This window comes from Cyprinodon tularosa, unplaced genomic scaffold (assembly GCF_016077235.1).
Source record: "Cyprinodon tularosa strain WSP-4 unplaced genomic scaffold, ASM1607723v1 ctg364, whole genome shotgun sequence".
Classification (NCBI taxonomy): Eukaryota; Metazoa; Chordata; class Actinopteri; order Cyprinodontiformes; family Cyprinodontidae; genus Cyprinodon; species Cyprinodon tularosa.
This window is the reverse complement of record NW_024039079.1, coordinates 156,256-172,500: the sequence shown is the minus strand read 5'-3', so window position 1 is coordinate 172,500 and position 16,245 is coordinate 156,256. Positions and strand designations below refer to the sequence as shown.

The 16,245-nt window shown below is 36.6% G+C and overlaps 3 protein-coding genes across 5 annotated transcripts in view; all 3 read right to left on the bottom strand.

Moving 5' to 3' along the window:
* LOC119790442 (voltage-dependent L-type calcium channel subunit beta-2-like) overlaps positions 1 to 1,948 on the bottom strand; it is a 34,392-nt gene extending 32,444 nt beyond the window's left edge. For 2 of the 3 annotated variants that reach the window (XM_038295956.1, XM_038295958.1), the window contains exon 1: positions 1,011 to 1,948. In XM_038295956.1, the coding sequence (XP_038151884.1) occupies positions 1,011 to 1,058 (48 nt within the window). In that variant the 5' untranslated portion in view covers positions 1,059 to 1,948. The remainder of the gene's footprint in view (positions 1 to 1,010) is intronic. The other variant, XM_038295957.1, reaches the window with a different exon arrangement.
* Positions 1,949 to 5,845: 3,897 nt separating this feature from the next.
* si:dkey-32m20.1 (transmembrane protein 236) lies at positions 5,846 to 12,604 on the bottom strand. Its single transcript, XM_038295977.1, has 4 exons — positions 12,265 to 12,604; positions 9,631 to 9,703; positions 7,422 to 7,545; positions 5,846 to 7,233 (listed from the first exon to the last, which is right to left on the bottom strand). Exons 1-4 carry the CDS (start codon positions 12,516 to 12,518, stop codon positions 6,608 to 6,610), a joined length of 1,077 nt encoding a protein of 358 aa, XP_038151905.1. The 5' UTR covers positions 12,519 to 12,604; the 3' UTR covers positions 5,846 to 6,607.
* A 574-nt stretch (positions 12,605 to 13,178) lies between these two features.
* The window catches only part of LOC119790462 (collectin-12-like), a 74,814-nt gene continuing 71,747 nt past the window's right edge, over positions 13,179 to 16,245 (bottom strand). Inside the window, exon 23 of the mRNA XM_038295991.1 lies at positions 13,179 to 16,082. Within this exon, the coding sequence (XP_038151919.1) occupies positions 15,851 to 16,082 (232 nt within the window). The 3' untranslated portion in view covers positions 13,179 to 15,850. The remainder of the gene's footprint in view (positions 16,083 to 16,245) is intronic.

Here is a 16,245-nt window from a genome sequence, read left to right as displayed (position 1 = left end):
GTTGTCAGTTTTGCAAATTGACAAATGATTCATATAAATTAGCAAAGATCCCAAATAGAGCTCTGCAAAGCTTTGATCTCAGGGTATATTTATCTATTAATTCCCCCAAGCTCATATCATGACTTGTTACAACATATCTTGCAATGTGTATGCAGACAATTTTATGTCCTAGTATGAATGAGAGGTTGCGTTAAAATTATACAAAAAAGGAATAAAGCTGTTGTCTTTTCCTCCAAAATGCAGTTTTAGAAATCAAGAAGCAACTAGATGCAATAAGACTAAAAGCTAGGGATTTTGATACACCTTAGAGTTTGATTTTAGTATAAATAAAAGGTTTAGTATTGAATTTTCCATAAAAAACTGTAAACCATTGCTAGGATACAAAAAGAAGGAAATCTGTTCCATGCTTTTTGATCAGGCAAATTCTACTCAGCTAACCAAACCAAGAAAATAGATGATAAGGTTTTCATATCATGGCACTGGATTCCTGTTTGAAAAATGGAAATATTTTGAATATTCTTGCTCAAAAAGGCACTCAGTGTCTTAAATATAAATACACATGATCAATGCTTGTAAGGTCAGGTTTTCAGTTTGTAATGAACCATGCAGACCCTTCACATCATCACCGAGGATCAGAGCTAAACAAGAAGGCAGCATTTCAATCAGCTGCCTGAAATAAGCAGAACATATTGGCTCATTTATTTATAGCTTATCAGCACATAAGGGGCAATCATTTTGAAATGTTTTTTTTTTTTTTTTGCTTAAAACAGACCTAAGCTCTGCTGAGAATAGAAAAATAACATGATCAGGAGTCACAACTCCAAACTCATAGCATGTGTAATTGAGCATGCTAACATACAGCAGATAAACAAGATGCCTGAATGCACATGTGTTAGTAAATACACTGCTGTCTCCCCCTCTGTATACACTCCCCTTTACCCGCAAGACTACGCTGTTGCCATGCGATCAAAAGAGTGCGTATGGATCCTGCAGGTGATGCTGCCACTTACATAGGTGGACTGCACTCTCCGCCAGTGTCCCAGCCCACAGCAATGCATCAAGATATCAAGTTTAAGGGAGAGGAGGGGGCAGGCCTGTTAAGCCTCCAGGGGGTGGGTCGCTTAATGACCAGTTCACTAATTGAACCCTCTTGGCCTGTTAAGAGAAGCTCATCAGGGATTCCATGGATGATGAAGTCTCCATACTAGGAAGTCCACAAGTTGTTTAAAGGGTGGTGGGAGTGTGGCGAGGGGGTGTCACCTGGGGAGTTCAGTGTCTGCTTCCTCTTTTTAGACCAATTCCAGGTGATCCTGTAGGAAGACATTTAGATATCCACCACCAATGTAGCATGAGTCATTCTGAAGAGCAGCTTGGTGTGAATATGCTCACCTCATCTTTAAAAGAACAGGTGGTTCATCTGTCGCTCTCCATATTTGCCCTTCCATTCCCCCTTTCCTCTTTCAGTCTCTCAGCCTCCCCTGTTGAGAATCCTTCAGCCTGCACTCCAGTTTAAACAACGAGAACAGTCTTCTGCTGAAACTGAATATAATTTTCTATGGTTTCTGTTTTCTGAGTCTCCCAGCGTCACATTAGTCTAGTCAGATCCCATCTATCACTCCATGTCTTGATCCCTCTCTCTTAAGCCCACTATAGGTGTCCAGAGTCAGACAGTTTCAGGTTCAGTGCTCCTCAGTCCTCCTTTTTTTCTCCCCTTAAAGACTCCAGTTATGTAGCTCCTCCTCTTTCTCATCCACTATCTCTCCTTCTTACTGTGCATGCTTTTTCCTTCACCATGGGGTTACTGTCTCTTCAGGGGCATTTCAGCTTACCTGAGTCACTCTTAGCGATTCCGTTGCAGCTGTCTGTGCATGTTTGTTGAGCTGCTGCAGCTAAATTACTGCCTTTCTCTGTTGCCATGCTAGAGCTGGGTAACATTCGCTAGCGCAGGAGAAACACAGCCTGAATTTAAATGCGCCTCTAGTCTGTCAGATTTACAAAGCCTCCTGTCTTGCTCAGCAGCCTCGTATCTCTCGTCTTTCTCTCCCTCCTTTCCTATCACACTACAGTATCTGTTCTGTCTTTATTTTCTTCCTCTATCTCATTTTCCTCCTTACTGTTCCTTTGTCCACTCTAAAATCTGCTTTTGTTCCCATTTGATTAATCTTAATTTTTTGTTGCATATTCTATTAAAGGTGCAAAAAGTAATGTGTTACTTATTGACAAACTGAATAAAAGTTGAAAATTTTCCAGATAAACAAAAATTAAAGCTGCAAGTGCAGTAAAAAATGGGTTTCCTATGTTTGAGCCTTTTCTGAATGAAAGAATTAAAAAAAAACGTTAAACTAGGAAACCACAAGCTTCCAGATACTAATATCTTGCAATAGCAAGAGGGTAAGGTTTATTATGGTATCACAATGTAAGTTTTTTTTTCAACAACTAAGTTAAATGGGCAAGGTAATTATATGTATATAGCATATTTAAGTAGCAAGACAATTCAAAGTGCAAATATTATTATAAAAAGAAAGAACGTTGAACTATTTATTTAAATACTGTAGATAGCACAGTCAAAGGCCTAACAAATAAGCATTTATCTGGATTTAATGCACTGGAAGGTTTCAGCACTATGTTGGTTTTCTTATAGTTTTTTTTCCCAGATTAGAGGAGCATGAGAACTAAATGCTGCTGCTCCACGTTTAGTTCTGATTCTTGGTATGCAAAGTAGATTAGAGCCCTACAGGCTCGAGGTCTGGGTAGTTGATACACTGACATCAATCTGCAATGTATTCCTGCTGAGAGAAACTATTTTAAAGTCTATTCTCTGATATACAAGAGCCAGTGTAATGATTTAGAACTGGGACAATGTGGACCTCTCTTTTAGTTTCATTCTATGGGCTTCAACGCTCTGGATCTGCAGCAGACAAGAAATGGCAAAAGCACTTAGCCTTTAACAGTGACCTGCAACTGGGCAGCTTGAACTTTTTATTATTTTATCATAATATCATCTTAATCTTCAAAGTATTCTAATGAGATGTCAATCGAATTGTTTAATGTTGTAGGTAAGATGTCTATTATTGATTGATTGACTTGATTGATCTCACTGGGTAGTATTAAACAGGGAAGTTGGAAACCATAATAAACTTTCATCATCTATATGACAACTGGCATAGGTGTGGGCAAAAAAAGCTTAATTTACACATTACCTTGAAAAAAAGTGGTGCAGGTAGTATGGTATGGGATATTTTAGGAAAAACTTGCTTGTAAAAAAAAATATTAATGTGGTACAATAGCCCAGTCATTGTCAAAATACACTATAAATACAAAATGATGACAAGATTAAAAAAATCTTTACATCTATTCGTCCAAATTTAGGTTGAGCTAGTTTGAAAGACATGACAATAGTCCAATACTGAAATAGACTGCTGTTTTTGCTGCTATTTAAAGTCTTAGATTTTTTTTCGTCATTATATCAGGCTACTCATAGTGTAAGTTTGCAAGACAATGTTTTTTTCCACCCTTGGTTGTTACAACTCTGTTTTTTTAAACCTTTTGATATGTGTAAATTTGGATGAGTTACTATGGTCTTCTAAATCAGTATGTAGGTTAAATTTATAATCAGAAAGTGTTTCACAATAATAAAAACAAGACTACAAGCCCACTATAAATGCATATACAGTCCAGTTAAAAGCCTATTTACGTGAGAGGAAGGAAAAAAAATAATAATAACATGGTTTTAATAATGTGGTTCTTTTCACTTTAATTATTTGTCTTTTGATGTATCAGTTTCTTTCCACTTCTCATTATTCTCACCTGACTTGATCCTTTTTTGTATTTATTTATTTTATTATTATTATTACTATTTATTTTTTTTATTATTTACTTATTTTATTATTTATTTTTTTTTGTTTTGTTTTTTGTATTCTGTATGGGAGTATATATGTAGGTATATTGGGGTTGGTTCTAGCCCAATTATTTTATATGTTAAAGGTACATTGTTATCTATATAACTTTTTTTATGTCTTTATATTGTACCACATGGTAAAGCATAAATAAACTTTGGAAGAAAAAAAAAGCCTATTTACGTAAAAATGTCTTTATTTGTTTCTTAAAAGAGTCAATGTGGTTCATGCAGCACAAGGACAGTGAGAGCGAGTTCAAGAAATTATGTTTTGAAACCTATTTTACTGTCCCTATTTGTGCTAAAATGCATAAACAAAATATTGTAAAAATATTTTGACAAAAATGCTTCACAAAAGAAAGGTTATTATTATATAAGCTTAGCATTACTTGAAAGGAGGGGGTTAATGCAAAACTCCGAAAAGAGTATATGAAAGCTTTATTTGATATTGACAAATAAGTAAAATAGAACCTTTTAATGAGTAGGGAGTGTCTCATTAAGCAAGGTTTGTTCAGAGTGCTTTGTTTTCTGCTGTCCATCTTAAGCATTCAGTCTGCAATGTGAAAATGTGTTCTCCATCACACAACCAAGCTGCACTACAAAACAGCCATTCTGTTAAGCTCATGCTGTACTAATGCCTTCTTGCAGATTACAACATGAATTATGGAGAAGCAGGAAGATTATGGCTATAGGGATACTGGGGGAAGTTCCTTTTACCGGTAGTTTTTATGCTCGAAGATGTAAGCCAACCAGATTGGATTCTACACTGTTAGCTGCTCATTGCTGATTATGCCTCACATCATATGTCAGGTCTTGAAACAATATTCACCCTAAATTTCATGGGAATTTGTTTATTATTTCCTCTATTTATGTTGGAAAAAGTCTGCCAGATGTGCTTGTTAACATGCATTAAGATTTCTTTTCTATTGCGTGTTGAAGCTTATCTATAACAGGAACAAACACAATCTGAATTGTGTGTGTTATTCTTTTTAATATGTCCTAAATAAAGAGGTAAAATGACTCTGTTGTCACCGAGAGGTATGCACTGAGACAAAAAAAAAACACAACATCCAAAAAGAAACAAAATCCTAAGACATAAATAAATATATAGACAAGTACCGTAGGAATCTTTAAGCGTTTAAATACTTTTTTCATTGTTTTGTGCATTGTTAAATAATTTTTTCCGCTGGTTTGTTGAATTAAAACCTTGATTCGTTTTCCTCCTACCACCCATGGTTCAGGACTTCTTATCCTTTGTTAGTCCTAAGTTTTTGTGATCTCAACTAAATGTCACTGTGTTAGACTTATCTCACCTCCTCATTATTCAGCTGCAATATTTGTTTTGGAATCTTATTTTGAAAGGGATATATTTACTCTTGTTTTGGTTTAATTTTTATGCTTTATTAACCTTAGAAATCATGTACACTACTCATTCAAATCAGACTGATATATATATCAATATGCTTTTTGAATTTTAATTGTTTTTCACCATAAATATTCCTCAGAGGGTTTTAGCCATTTTAAGCAAAGAGGGCCTTTGAGGCACCCGCACTTATTTAGTTTGTATTGCGTTAAATAACATTCACATAGTGGTTATTCTAAACCCATACAAATGCATTTTTTGAAAACATTGTATTACTCTTTTTGTGTGTTAACAGATGCAAGTAGTACATTTGTGAAAAATTTGCATGATTTTCTTCAGGGGGGAGCTATAAATTCAAAATAGACCTATACCAAAAAAACAAACAAAAAAAAAAACAATCAAACATATACTAAGTTTTCAAACCAGTGTATTTTTATGAATGCCAACAACAAAAAACATTATAAAAACAATTTATAAAAACAAAACATAATTTCATGTACAGGTTTGCTTATTGTACATACATTTAAAAAAATGAAAAGAACTTTACTCGTCATTAAAGATTAAATGTTTATCTTGCACATCTAAAAAATGCATATCAACATATTTTTAAAAAATGTAATTTTATAATTTAATGTCAGTGTTTTCTTTTTTTTATGTCAAAGTCATTGGGTGGGTGGGGCAGCGCCATAGCGCCCTCTATTGGCCAGCCACCACTGCTGCGGAACCAAATGCCTTCAGTAGGGATTTAGCTCACCAAAAGCACAGAGGCCTCTGAGATTTGTTAGAGAACTTAAGTGAACTATAATAACCACCAAGAACAGCTTTTTTAACCTGACTGAAGATTTAGTTGTGAAGAAATTCAAAGCTAATTTAAAAGCACTAAGTTATGTTCCTAGTTTACCACAGGACACAGGGGACACAACAAGCACATAAAGGAAGGTGCTTCGGTTAGATGGCGCCTAAATGGAAGTCAATAGACTACATACAAAACAGTCATTGTTTTGGAAAAGTACAGCACCCCCATATGTGACCTGAACCCAATAACCTAATATTTTAGAAGAATTGTCATATTTTCAGTCTAGACTTTTGATTTAGGCTTGATAGGATTTGATTCAATGTAACCAAATATGAAAAGGGGTATTAGTACTCTCTCAAAGAATGGAATAGTTTTATAGAAAAGCAGAAAATGTTTTTGATACATCATTTAAGTATAAACACTCCGTTTAAACAGTTATACACATCTTTAGAGAACTACAGTAAGTGCAGAAACAGCATTTCACTAGGACTCTCTGGTGCTGCTCTTTAACACCAAACATCCACAAATAAAAGGGTCCCTTCATTGCTCTTCTTTAGAACATGGTTGGCCTTTTAAATATCTTTAGCTTGGTCATCCATGTGAAGTAGATATAAGATAAACTGACTAAAACATTTTTGAGAGGATAAAAAACAGGGGTTACAAAACCAAACACTGCAATCAGTGCAACCCGAAGGATGAAGAAAGGAAAATCCTGCAGTATAACTCCAGCAAATGACAGCAAGGAGCTGTGTGGAGAAATGACCATCCGGAGAGATGAAAGGAAAGCCAGGATGTAGATTGGAAACACCCAAGCTGAGTGGAAAACTAAGGGCTCCCCCGCAACTCGTACCATCTCCACAGTGTCCAGCCAGAAAAAGAAACTCTCCACAAACACCTCTGACCTTCCATCTTTCTTCCAAAGGAAGCTTAGAGGACCTGAGTAAGACACAGGACGTGGAGTAGAAGAGTATAGGTAGGCAGTGGTTGGCCGCGTGCTGTAAGGAGACTCTGTAACATCCAGCCTCCTGTTGATTGTGCTGCCATTTCTGGTGTGTGCCTGATCTGGGATCACACCATTCTGGCCTTCATCAGCTGGCAGCTGGCCTGAAACACTGGTCACCTGTTTTAGATGGGTCAGAACAGGCCTTGATGTGTCAAAGTCTAAATCAATGATGTTAGCTGCAAAAGATAAGACATACTTTTATGCAACAACCCAAACATACTTAATTTATGTTAAATTTACATTCAGGGGTAAGTTTGCAATTTTCAATGTTTTAAGAAGTGGTACAAAGCATACTATTTTTGATCTGAAAACAGTCAATAGATTTAAATACATAAAAAGATCATCTTCCAAGTTTAGACCTTACCTTTACCTAAGAGCCTGTAAGGTCGTATCCTCTCTATGATATCCACACAAATCATGGAGAAGAGAACCAAGGAAACAGGCAGCTCTGTGAAATTATCAAGCTTTTGTCCTTTGTCCAGCTGGACCTGTAGTTTAATGACAGCAGGTAATTGACATTGTTTTCATCGGAATTGCTCAGCATTTTTCAGAGGTGATTTCACTAAAGAAAAACATTTTCATGTCTTTATTGAATTCTGCTGGAGCAGATTTAAATGTAAAGCAATTAATCTTGAATCAGACTCTGGTTTTCTGATTTGTTTAAAGTAATGTTGAAAATAACATTTACTAAGCTGTTTTTAAAGCCAAATAAAGCAGAAGTAAAATGCCCTCTTGATGAGTTTAACCTCATATCACTCGTGGAAGCAGACATTTTGGCCACTTTAAAAAACTCTGTAAGATGTTATTGAAGTTTGCAGACATTTGCTTTCAACCAATTATTCCAAGGTTTTATCAAAGTATTTAAACCAGGTTGTGGTGTGGAATTGATGAGCCCTTGGTAAATCTACAACTGAATAGAATAGAATTTTAATGATCTCACAGTTGAGAAACTCATTTGTGACATTGGCTCTTATAAACAAACAGAAGGTGCACAAAGCTGCACAAAGGATGAAAAGGTGCATGGAGTGTATAGTTTGCATCCAGATATATACAGTAGGTGGTAAAAAGAGAGTGGCAGTAACATTTTGTGTTACAAAGTGTTTGTCCTGTTCATAACCTAATTTAAGCCAATCCTTCGATCAGGCCAAGAGAGACACTGTAGAATCTCTTGGTGAAGAGCAAAATTAATGGATGATTTAATTAGATCAAATCACCACTATGTCTGATAGTTAGTAGGATATGTATCTGTCCATATGCCTTATGAGAAATTTGTATTTGTCTAATGTAGTATTGCTTTTTGGACATAGTGTGGAAACAAATAGGAGACACTCTCTTGGTAGTGCAAATTCTTGTAGTTAAAAATGCGAAATCAGTCAATTCCTCTAAGTATTTGTAACCAGTGCATTCAAGAGGTTAACTCAGTAGAACAAAAAGTTGAAATCACAAAGGTAGAAAAAGAAGTTAAACTAAAACTTCTCATTATATCGTTTTTACAGGCTGTGTTGGACGAGTGTTTCCATTCTAGGTTTTATTAGAGTCAGCTACACCATCATTACAGATAAGCTGTTGACCAAACTTTAACTGAGGTTGAGAACAACTATGATGTACAAAAAACTCTTGCATGCCAGTACACTTAAATATGATGGGGTTTTTACAGTCTGAGATCAATATAACAAAGAAAATTGTTGGTAATGAGCATTTTTTGTCTTCTTTGTTTATCCATCACAGTGTGCTATTAAAGTTTGGGTTAATAAAAAACCAGTTTCTTTACTATCCGTTACTGAGTATCTAACATAGACTGCACTGTCTCGTGACATTCACAACCTTGTTTGTAGCTGTAACAGTACCAAAGTCCTGTTTGATACCAAGACAAGAAAAACAAGTATATCTGCATTTAAGAGTGAAATCTAAATCCATTCTCAGTTCCTATTGTATAGATTTCAGGTGCAAATCCGTATCAGTCCACATTAAGCCAACAGCTATAATTACTAGTAACATTTTAAAGGTGGAATACACATCAGGGGATCCATTGTGCTTAGTGAGTTTAAACTTACTAATGGGCCATTGTGCTGGTACAGGGATTCAGTTTAATCACAGAAATAAAATAGGTTGTTAACACAATGGGGATAGAGCACCATGGCTGCCGTGGACTGTCATGCAACAAGCTTCTATCCTTCTCTGCCAGGACACTGAAAAAGACCTATATTTTTATTACTGAGATTGTGTTTTTATTGTACTCAAGACTTTAACAATTTAGAAATTCATGAATAAAATCACTTTGCAAAAAAAATTGTAAAAACAAATTGTTTAGTAGCAGTAGAGTAAATCATGCCAATGTGAGGAGAGAACAGATGTCATTGTGCCATATTGATCATAAACTGCTGAGTCATTACAGCGCCACAAGATTATTATTATTTTTTTTTTATAAAGAGAAATTGTCCTGTGGGTTTGCACCCTGAACGGCCTGTTAGGAGAAAACATTATCCTATTCAGGAACCCAACTGGAGCATGACAGAACAAAACTTTAACAGGTACATCTCTGACACAGCAGAGATCAGTCTTGATGGCATTACCTTGGAGCTCGCTATTAGGATTCCAAAACATGGCAGTGTTGACAGAAGGAGATATGCCAGTGCAGTCGGTCTCCTGGAAAGTGAATACAATTAATCTTGTTAGGGTTATTGAAATAATATGATTCTTATTTCATTTATGTACTGCATTCTGGTCATTATCAGAGTAAGAAAGTTCTCGGTTTTGATAAACTTAACTACATTCAACATACAAGAATCTGTACCTTCAGTTTTTTTGTAGGGTGACGAAGGCTGTGTTTCACCTTCTGACCACTTGGGTTTTACTTTTTTTTATGGGCAATATGGTAAATAAATGCTAAATGTATGCAATACTGACCACAGATGAATGGATGTAGTCCAGATAATTCACTGCATATTTTTGGAGTTTTGGAGGACGACAGTTATGATTCACTTTTGCCCATTTAGGGATAATAATTTGGAAACTTCTCATTTGGTGATAAGATATTGTTCAGTAAACTAACCCTGGGTCTCTATGACAGCTACGTCTGTCTGTGCATGCTTTGGAAAGTTAATATTTCCCCCCAAAATCAGTAAATGAAAACAAAAACCTTGTATATTAATAGATTTTTGGTAAGTTTTACACCTAAATAAAAACTTTTTTTCTAGAATCAAAAACGGTAAGTATTTATTTATGTCTTCCTTTTTAAGTATTTAGGGGGTCTGCTGTATTTCCAAGTCCTGAGATTATGGTGTATGTCCAATACATTTACTCATCATCTTCTGCCTATCTAGGGCCAGGCTGCTGATGAAGCAGAGACTCCTAGATTTTCCTCTCCCCAGGCACACCCTCCCCCTTTGCTCAAAGTCTGAGGCATTCCAGCTGAGAGAGATAGCCTTCACCGATTAGTTGACCCCGGTCTGGATCAGGACCCACCTGCTGGCTAATCTGGTTGGACAATTACCTGGATTCTACTCTCCAGGACTTTCCCAGGAGGCTAAGAAGTGTGACCCCTCTATAGTTGGAACAGACCCTCCAGTCCCACTTCTTATACAGGGAAACCACTACCCCAGTTCACTAGTCCAGGAGCACTGTCCCCTGACCATGAAGCAGTGTTGTAGAGCAATGTCAGCTACGACTGCCCAGCAACATTCAGAGACCTAATGTATTCAGAGTGGATCTTATCCATCCCTGAAATTTTTCCACAATGGAGTTTTCTGACCACATTGGTGAGTTTGCCCTGGGTGATGAACAAGTCCAACCTGAGCACTCAATTTCTGCTTCAGGCATGGAAGGCATGTCCGCCGGGTTAAGGAGATTCTCAATGTATTTCATCCACTGTCCAACAATTTACTTGGTCAAGTTTCAGTAGTTATATGTCCCACTAAAAACAGAGGCACCAAATGGTTTGCCAGGACCGCTTTGGGGCTAGCCAATAGTATTTCTCCATGGTCTTTCCAAACACTTCCCAGGCCACAGTTTTTGCTAATTAAGACTCAAACTTCAGCTTGAAAGCATCCCTTAATGCCGGTATAATCCCAGACCTTATGGACAGAACAAAGAGTGGCCACATTGAAAACAGAGGCAAGAAAATGGTCCTTTCAGACTCCATGTCCCCAGACTTCCCCAGAATCAAAGAGAAACACTACCAGTGAAGGGAGTTGAATATGTCCCTGAGGGAGGGTTGTGAGATGTGTTCCCGGCATACCCTCACTACTCATATTGGCCTGCTGAGTATGTTCAGTTTCCTCTTCAGCCAGGGAATCTATCGCACCAGGTGGGGTTCCGGTGGAAAGTTCTGCCCTTCACTTCGCCCAAGTGTCCAACACATGGAAATTCAACTACGAATTCAATCATTGACCTACGGCCAAGGGTGTCCTGGCGCCTGAGGAGGGACAAGCCGACCTACCCCAGCCCTCCCCTTCTCCCCGCAGGCCACTCCAGAGTAGCAGGGTTCCTAGCCTCTCTGAAGGAGCTAGCTCCAGAGGCCAGTCTTTGCATGGAGGTGAACCCATTTCTAGCCAGAATCACTCCACCTCCTGCACAAGCTCTGGCTCCTTCCTCCTCCAGCAAGGTGACATTTCACATCCCCAGAGCCAGCTTAAGTGTCCGTAAATCAGGTCACTGTGGCCTCTGCTTCATTCCCGTGCAGGTGGTGGATCAACTGGTGGATGACCTTGTGTGGCTCCTTCAGACTTGCCTGAGCTCCAGGGTGAGGTCTCAGCTCTTCTTGGTCATCATTAGGGCTTTGTGAAGTTCTTTTTGTCTGATCCATCACCCACAGCCTGTTTGGCTTGGGTGACCCCACTAGGGGCATTTAGGCCCATGATAACATAACCTCTGGTATCTTCCAAGCACTGAGACCCCTCCACCACTTTAAGGTGGCATTTGTCTATCTAATAAAGTTGAAAAAAAAAAAAACTAGAAAAAAAAATATAATTCCTCAACTCAATTTACAAATTACGAGACTTCAGAAGGCATTGGTACCACCAGATTTTATATAAGAACATCAGATAAAAGGGGTTCAAAAACAAATGTATGCTGTTGTATTTTCTTTTTTAATATGCAAAAACTAAATCAAATTCAAATTTTACTTTCACATCATTCTTTATATAGCATCTTAATTCTGACCTTTTTCTAAATCATTTTTCAAGTGTTAAGATTTGTGTATAACTCACCATTCTGTAATCTCTGAGATGAATCTCCGCTTCTTAAGGGTCACGTATTTTAGAGGAACCCACACCAGTAGGGTCCCAGAGGTCACATAGGCCATAGAGACTGCAACCACAAGCCAGTAAGAGGTCACACTTTCACCTGCCATATCGCTTATTAGGCTAGCAAATCTCTCCATGATTACAAAGATAGGGATGATGAGAGCTGCATATTGCAGCAGCTCGTACACAATGAGCTTGACCGTCTTGCCTGAGGGCATGGTTCCTGAACACTGGCGACTGCTTTAAAACTGGAGCTAAAGACTTTGACAATCATCTGCTTCAGAATGAGTCTGTGGGGCTGTTGAACTCTGGACATTGCTTACTCTGCACTAAAGACTGCATAGTTTTACTGCCAATCGACTGAGCAATTCAAACTTATGTTTTTATACCTACTGAGACAGAAGCAATATTCATTCTATAACTTGGCAGAGAAAATAGCCAGTGCCTAAATTATACAAAGATCCTATAAAAAGGATAGTTATACTGAAAGCAAGCAAATTGCAACAGACTAACATAAATAAATGATAGTTTTGCTAGTTTTTAATTTGAATTTTCTTTTTTGTACAACAGAATTAAAATATTTCCTAAAATAAGCTTTGTCTTTCACATGCATTTATGTCAGCACCTAAAAACAAGTCTCCATCTAGTGGCAAAGAATAGGTAGTTCTTACTGTTGGGGGGAAAAAAAAAAAAAAAGAGTAGTTGAACAAAATGAAAGAAACTCAAATATTTAAAGTTAGATTCATTTCTAAAATGCAGGTGGTATTAGTAGGCAACATATATCAAAACTTCAACCAAGGATTTCCTTCATGATGTCATTATTTCAAAGCCCCAGTCCCTCTGTGGTTTAAATATCAACGCAAATAAAGCCACACAACTTACTCTATACACTTGGCCTGGCTTTATTGTGAATACCAATTATTAGGCATGGTTAAAACATAGAAACAGCAGAGTACAACTTTGGACAGAACCTTTATGAGAACCTTGGATAAAAAAAAAAAAAAAAAAACACAGGCAGCATTTCAATCCTGTACAAGAAAAAAAAAAGTTACATCAGAGTTGCAGCCCAACGCTGCGGTGCAATAAGATGCTCCATTTAGATGATGACAATATACAGAAAACTGCAAGGTTTAACAGAGTAGATTCTCTTCCATTAAACTAAAGGCAACAAAAATAATAAGTAACTTATTTTATCTCAACTACATTTAAATTAAATTATCATTAAACAAAGTCTAAGTACTAAGCCTAAAGTAAAATTTGCCTTGCATTCTTTAGTTGGCAAGTAGCAAGACTCGACCTATAACAAAGAGAAAGCTAAATGAGAGAAGTTTTTCACCGTAGTACTGAAACCTTTTCCCAATTCTAGAGTTTAGTTTAGCATTTGTACTTCAAATTTCCTTCAAAAAGCATGATTTAATAAAATACACAGACATATTTATTTCATAAGTCAAATTTTTCAAACACTGAATCCTTCTCAAAGACTTGCTACATGTAGAAGCCATATAAATTATTTAGGATTAATACACTAAATGCATAATTTCATGTTGGGTGAGAGATAGCAAACTAAACATCATCTTAAACTAATGCCTCTTTATAAAATAAAACTTCCCTCAGTGTTAACACAAGTCTAAGAAATGACAGACACCTCTGGGGCTCAAGTTCAGTCAGTACTAATGTAACCATTAAACCTACAGTACAATAAAATACAAATTTCAAGGTTTTATCTGAAATATACATTGTAGTTGGGCAGAATATCACACATCCAACTCTTTTCTTGAATACATACATCCTGCAATACTTCATCAAAAATATAGCAATAATTAATCATAAATTAGAATGTACTACAATAAAAAAAAAATCAATAGCAATAGAGATGCTTTAAAATAAAAGTAAAACAAAAAATCTATGGGGCTCAGAGTTTTCCCCTTGTAACCACATCAGAGGTGCATACTTGTTGGCACAGCCCTGAAAGAGGTAAGGTGGCTGGTATCCCCTTAAAAAAGGATACAGAACTATTTGTGTCAGAAGGGAAATCAGGCATGTAGGGATAGTTATAGGTCTTTCATTCACCAGGGCTATGTGGAAACCAGAAATCAGTTTTAGAGAAAACAACAAGAACTGAACCAACATATATCCAACCTCGAGGGGGTTACTTCAGTACAGTATATACATGTGTCAGGTGCATGCTTCTGCTCCTTTTGTTTCTTTTCCCTACAGAAAATCAAAGAGGCTTCAGGTTTCAGTAAAAGTTGATGACACTTGTAAAATATTGAGAGGAGAACAATATTTTCAGTTTAGTGTTTTGCTTTAAATAAAGAAATAGCAAAAAAGAAAAACATGACTGTAACTAGTTGTAGTGGAGGAGCTTATTGTGGCACAACAAAGTCTTCAATCTTAGTGTTTTAAAGACCTCAGAGGTAGGCCTTTAAATAGCAACATGAAACGGCTATGGATAACACGCATCATTTGAATTACCTTAATTTAATTGCACTGATATAGCTACAGTTACACTTGGTTACTTGGTAAAATGTTTTTGTTTCTAAGAACCGGACATTTTTAAAGAAAAATTTGAGACAAGTTCTAATAATTATTTATAGGAGCATCCCAGTAATATATTTGAAGCGTTCATTTATTCTGTAATTTTGATAATTATGGCTTTCAGCTAAACTTAAACTTAGACTTTGTTTTATCAAAAAGGATATTAAATAATGCCCCTAGAAGAAATAAATAGTAGATTTTGGCTATCCAATGATGTACATAAACACAAAGAACATTTCTACCACAAAGGCTTTTTTTAGCAGTCTCAACAAGGATGGTCTAATGGCTAAACGTGTGAATCACAGCTAAAATCAAGGCGAAATATGTTTAAAAATGCTTTACTTTACTTTTCATTTTGAATTAGGTTTTAGCTATATTTTTTTAATGACCAAAGTCTTATTTTCTAATTAGCTGTAAGCCATAATCTTCAAAATACAGATATAAATGCTCAAAAACCTCTTCTTCTGTGTATATACTGTAGATTCAATGTAATTTTCTTCTTTTCAGCTGAATTACTGAATCTGATCAAATTTTTATATGCACACATAGTAAGAAATGTTTAAATTAAAAATAAAATGTGCACTAAAATTTCTATTGTTCTCTGTTTATAAATTTCTAGAAGACCGTTTTAAAACGTCTATATAGTTTTTGAAAAAAATCTAAAGAAACTAACAATTGTTAAATATGTAAATGTAATATTTTTTTTATATTTGAAGTGTAAGTTTTTTGTGGCCAGATTTAGATTAGGAGCTTAGACACAAATCATGACAAAAACACAAATCTGTCGAACCAAAATTGTTCCAACATCTGAGTAGTTAAGAATGTGCAAATATGATATTAAATGGATTTTCACATATGGATTCACCAAATAAAACACAAGGTGCACCAAATGCCAGTGTTTGCCTGATGTTACATTTTTTTAAAACTGTTGTTGCTCTTTAATGGGAACAACAATGAACTATTTCTTACAATGGATTAACCATATGTTGTTTGTCCTATCTGTAAGAAGGCCCTATAGCAGGGCTTTCTCAGAGTAAGGAGCCTGATGGACGTCTGAGGGAGGTGCTAAGCTTGTGCCGGATGGGTTGCTGTAGTTTGCCGTCTGCGACATGCTGGCAGGTGCTGAGCACGGTGCAGGGCCTGCCGTGCTTGCTGGATTTGGGTAGGACTGAACATCTGCTGGAGCCATAGTGCCAGGGGCTGCAGAGTAAACCGGTGGCTGGCCCATGTACATGTGGACATCGCTGTGTTGAGAGTAAGGAATGAGAAAACATAAGCATGGAGTTGGATATTCAGCCTATCCTACTTTTTATTTCATTTCACCACATAAGAGGATCAAATTACAAAACTGTAACAGAATGTTAACTTTTTTATATTTTGCTTTGCACATCTTGGGCTTTAAATGAC

Excerpts from the sequence above, each read along its gene's own strand:
- si:dkey-32m20.1 (XM_038295977.1), bottom strand. The coding sequence starts at position 12,518 with ATGCCCTCAGGCAAGACGGTCAAGCTCATTGTGTACGAGCTGCTGCAA. Across the intron at positions 9,704-12,264 it reads ATCTCAGAGATTACAGAATG|GAGACCGACTGCACTGGCAT; the intron begins GTGAGTTATACA and ends TTCACTTTCCAG. Across the intron at positions 7,234-7,421 it reads TTACAGGCTCTTAGGTAAAG|CTAACATCATTGATTTAGAC; the intron begins GTAAGGTCTAAA and ends TATCTTTTGCAG.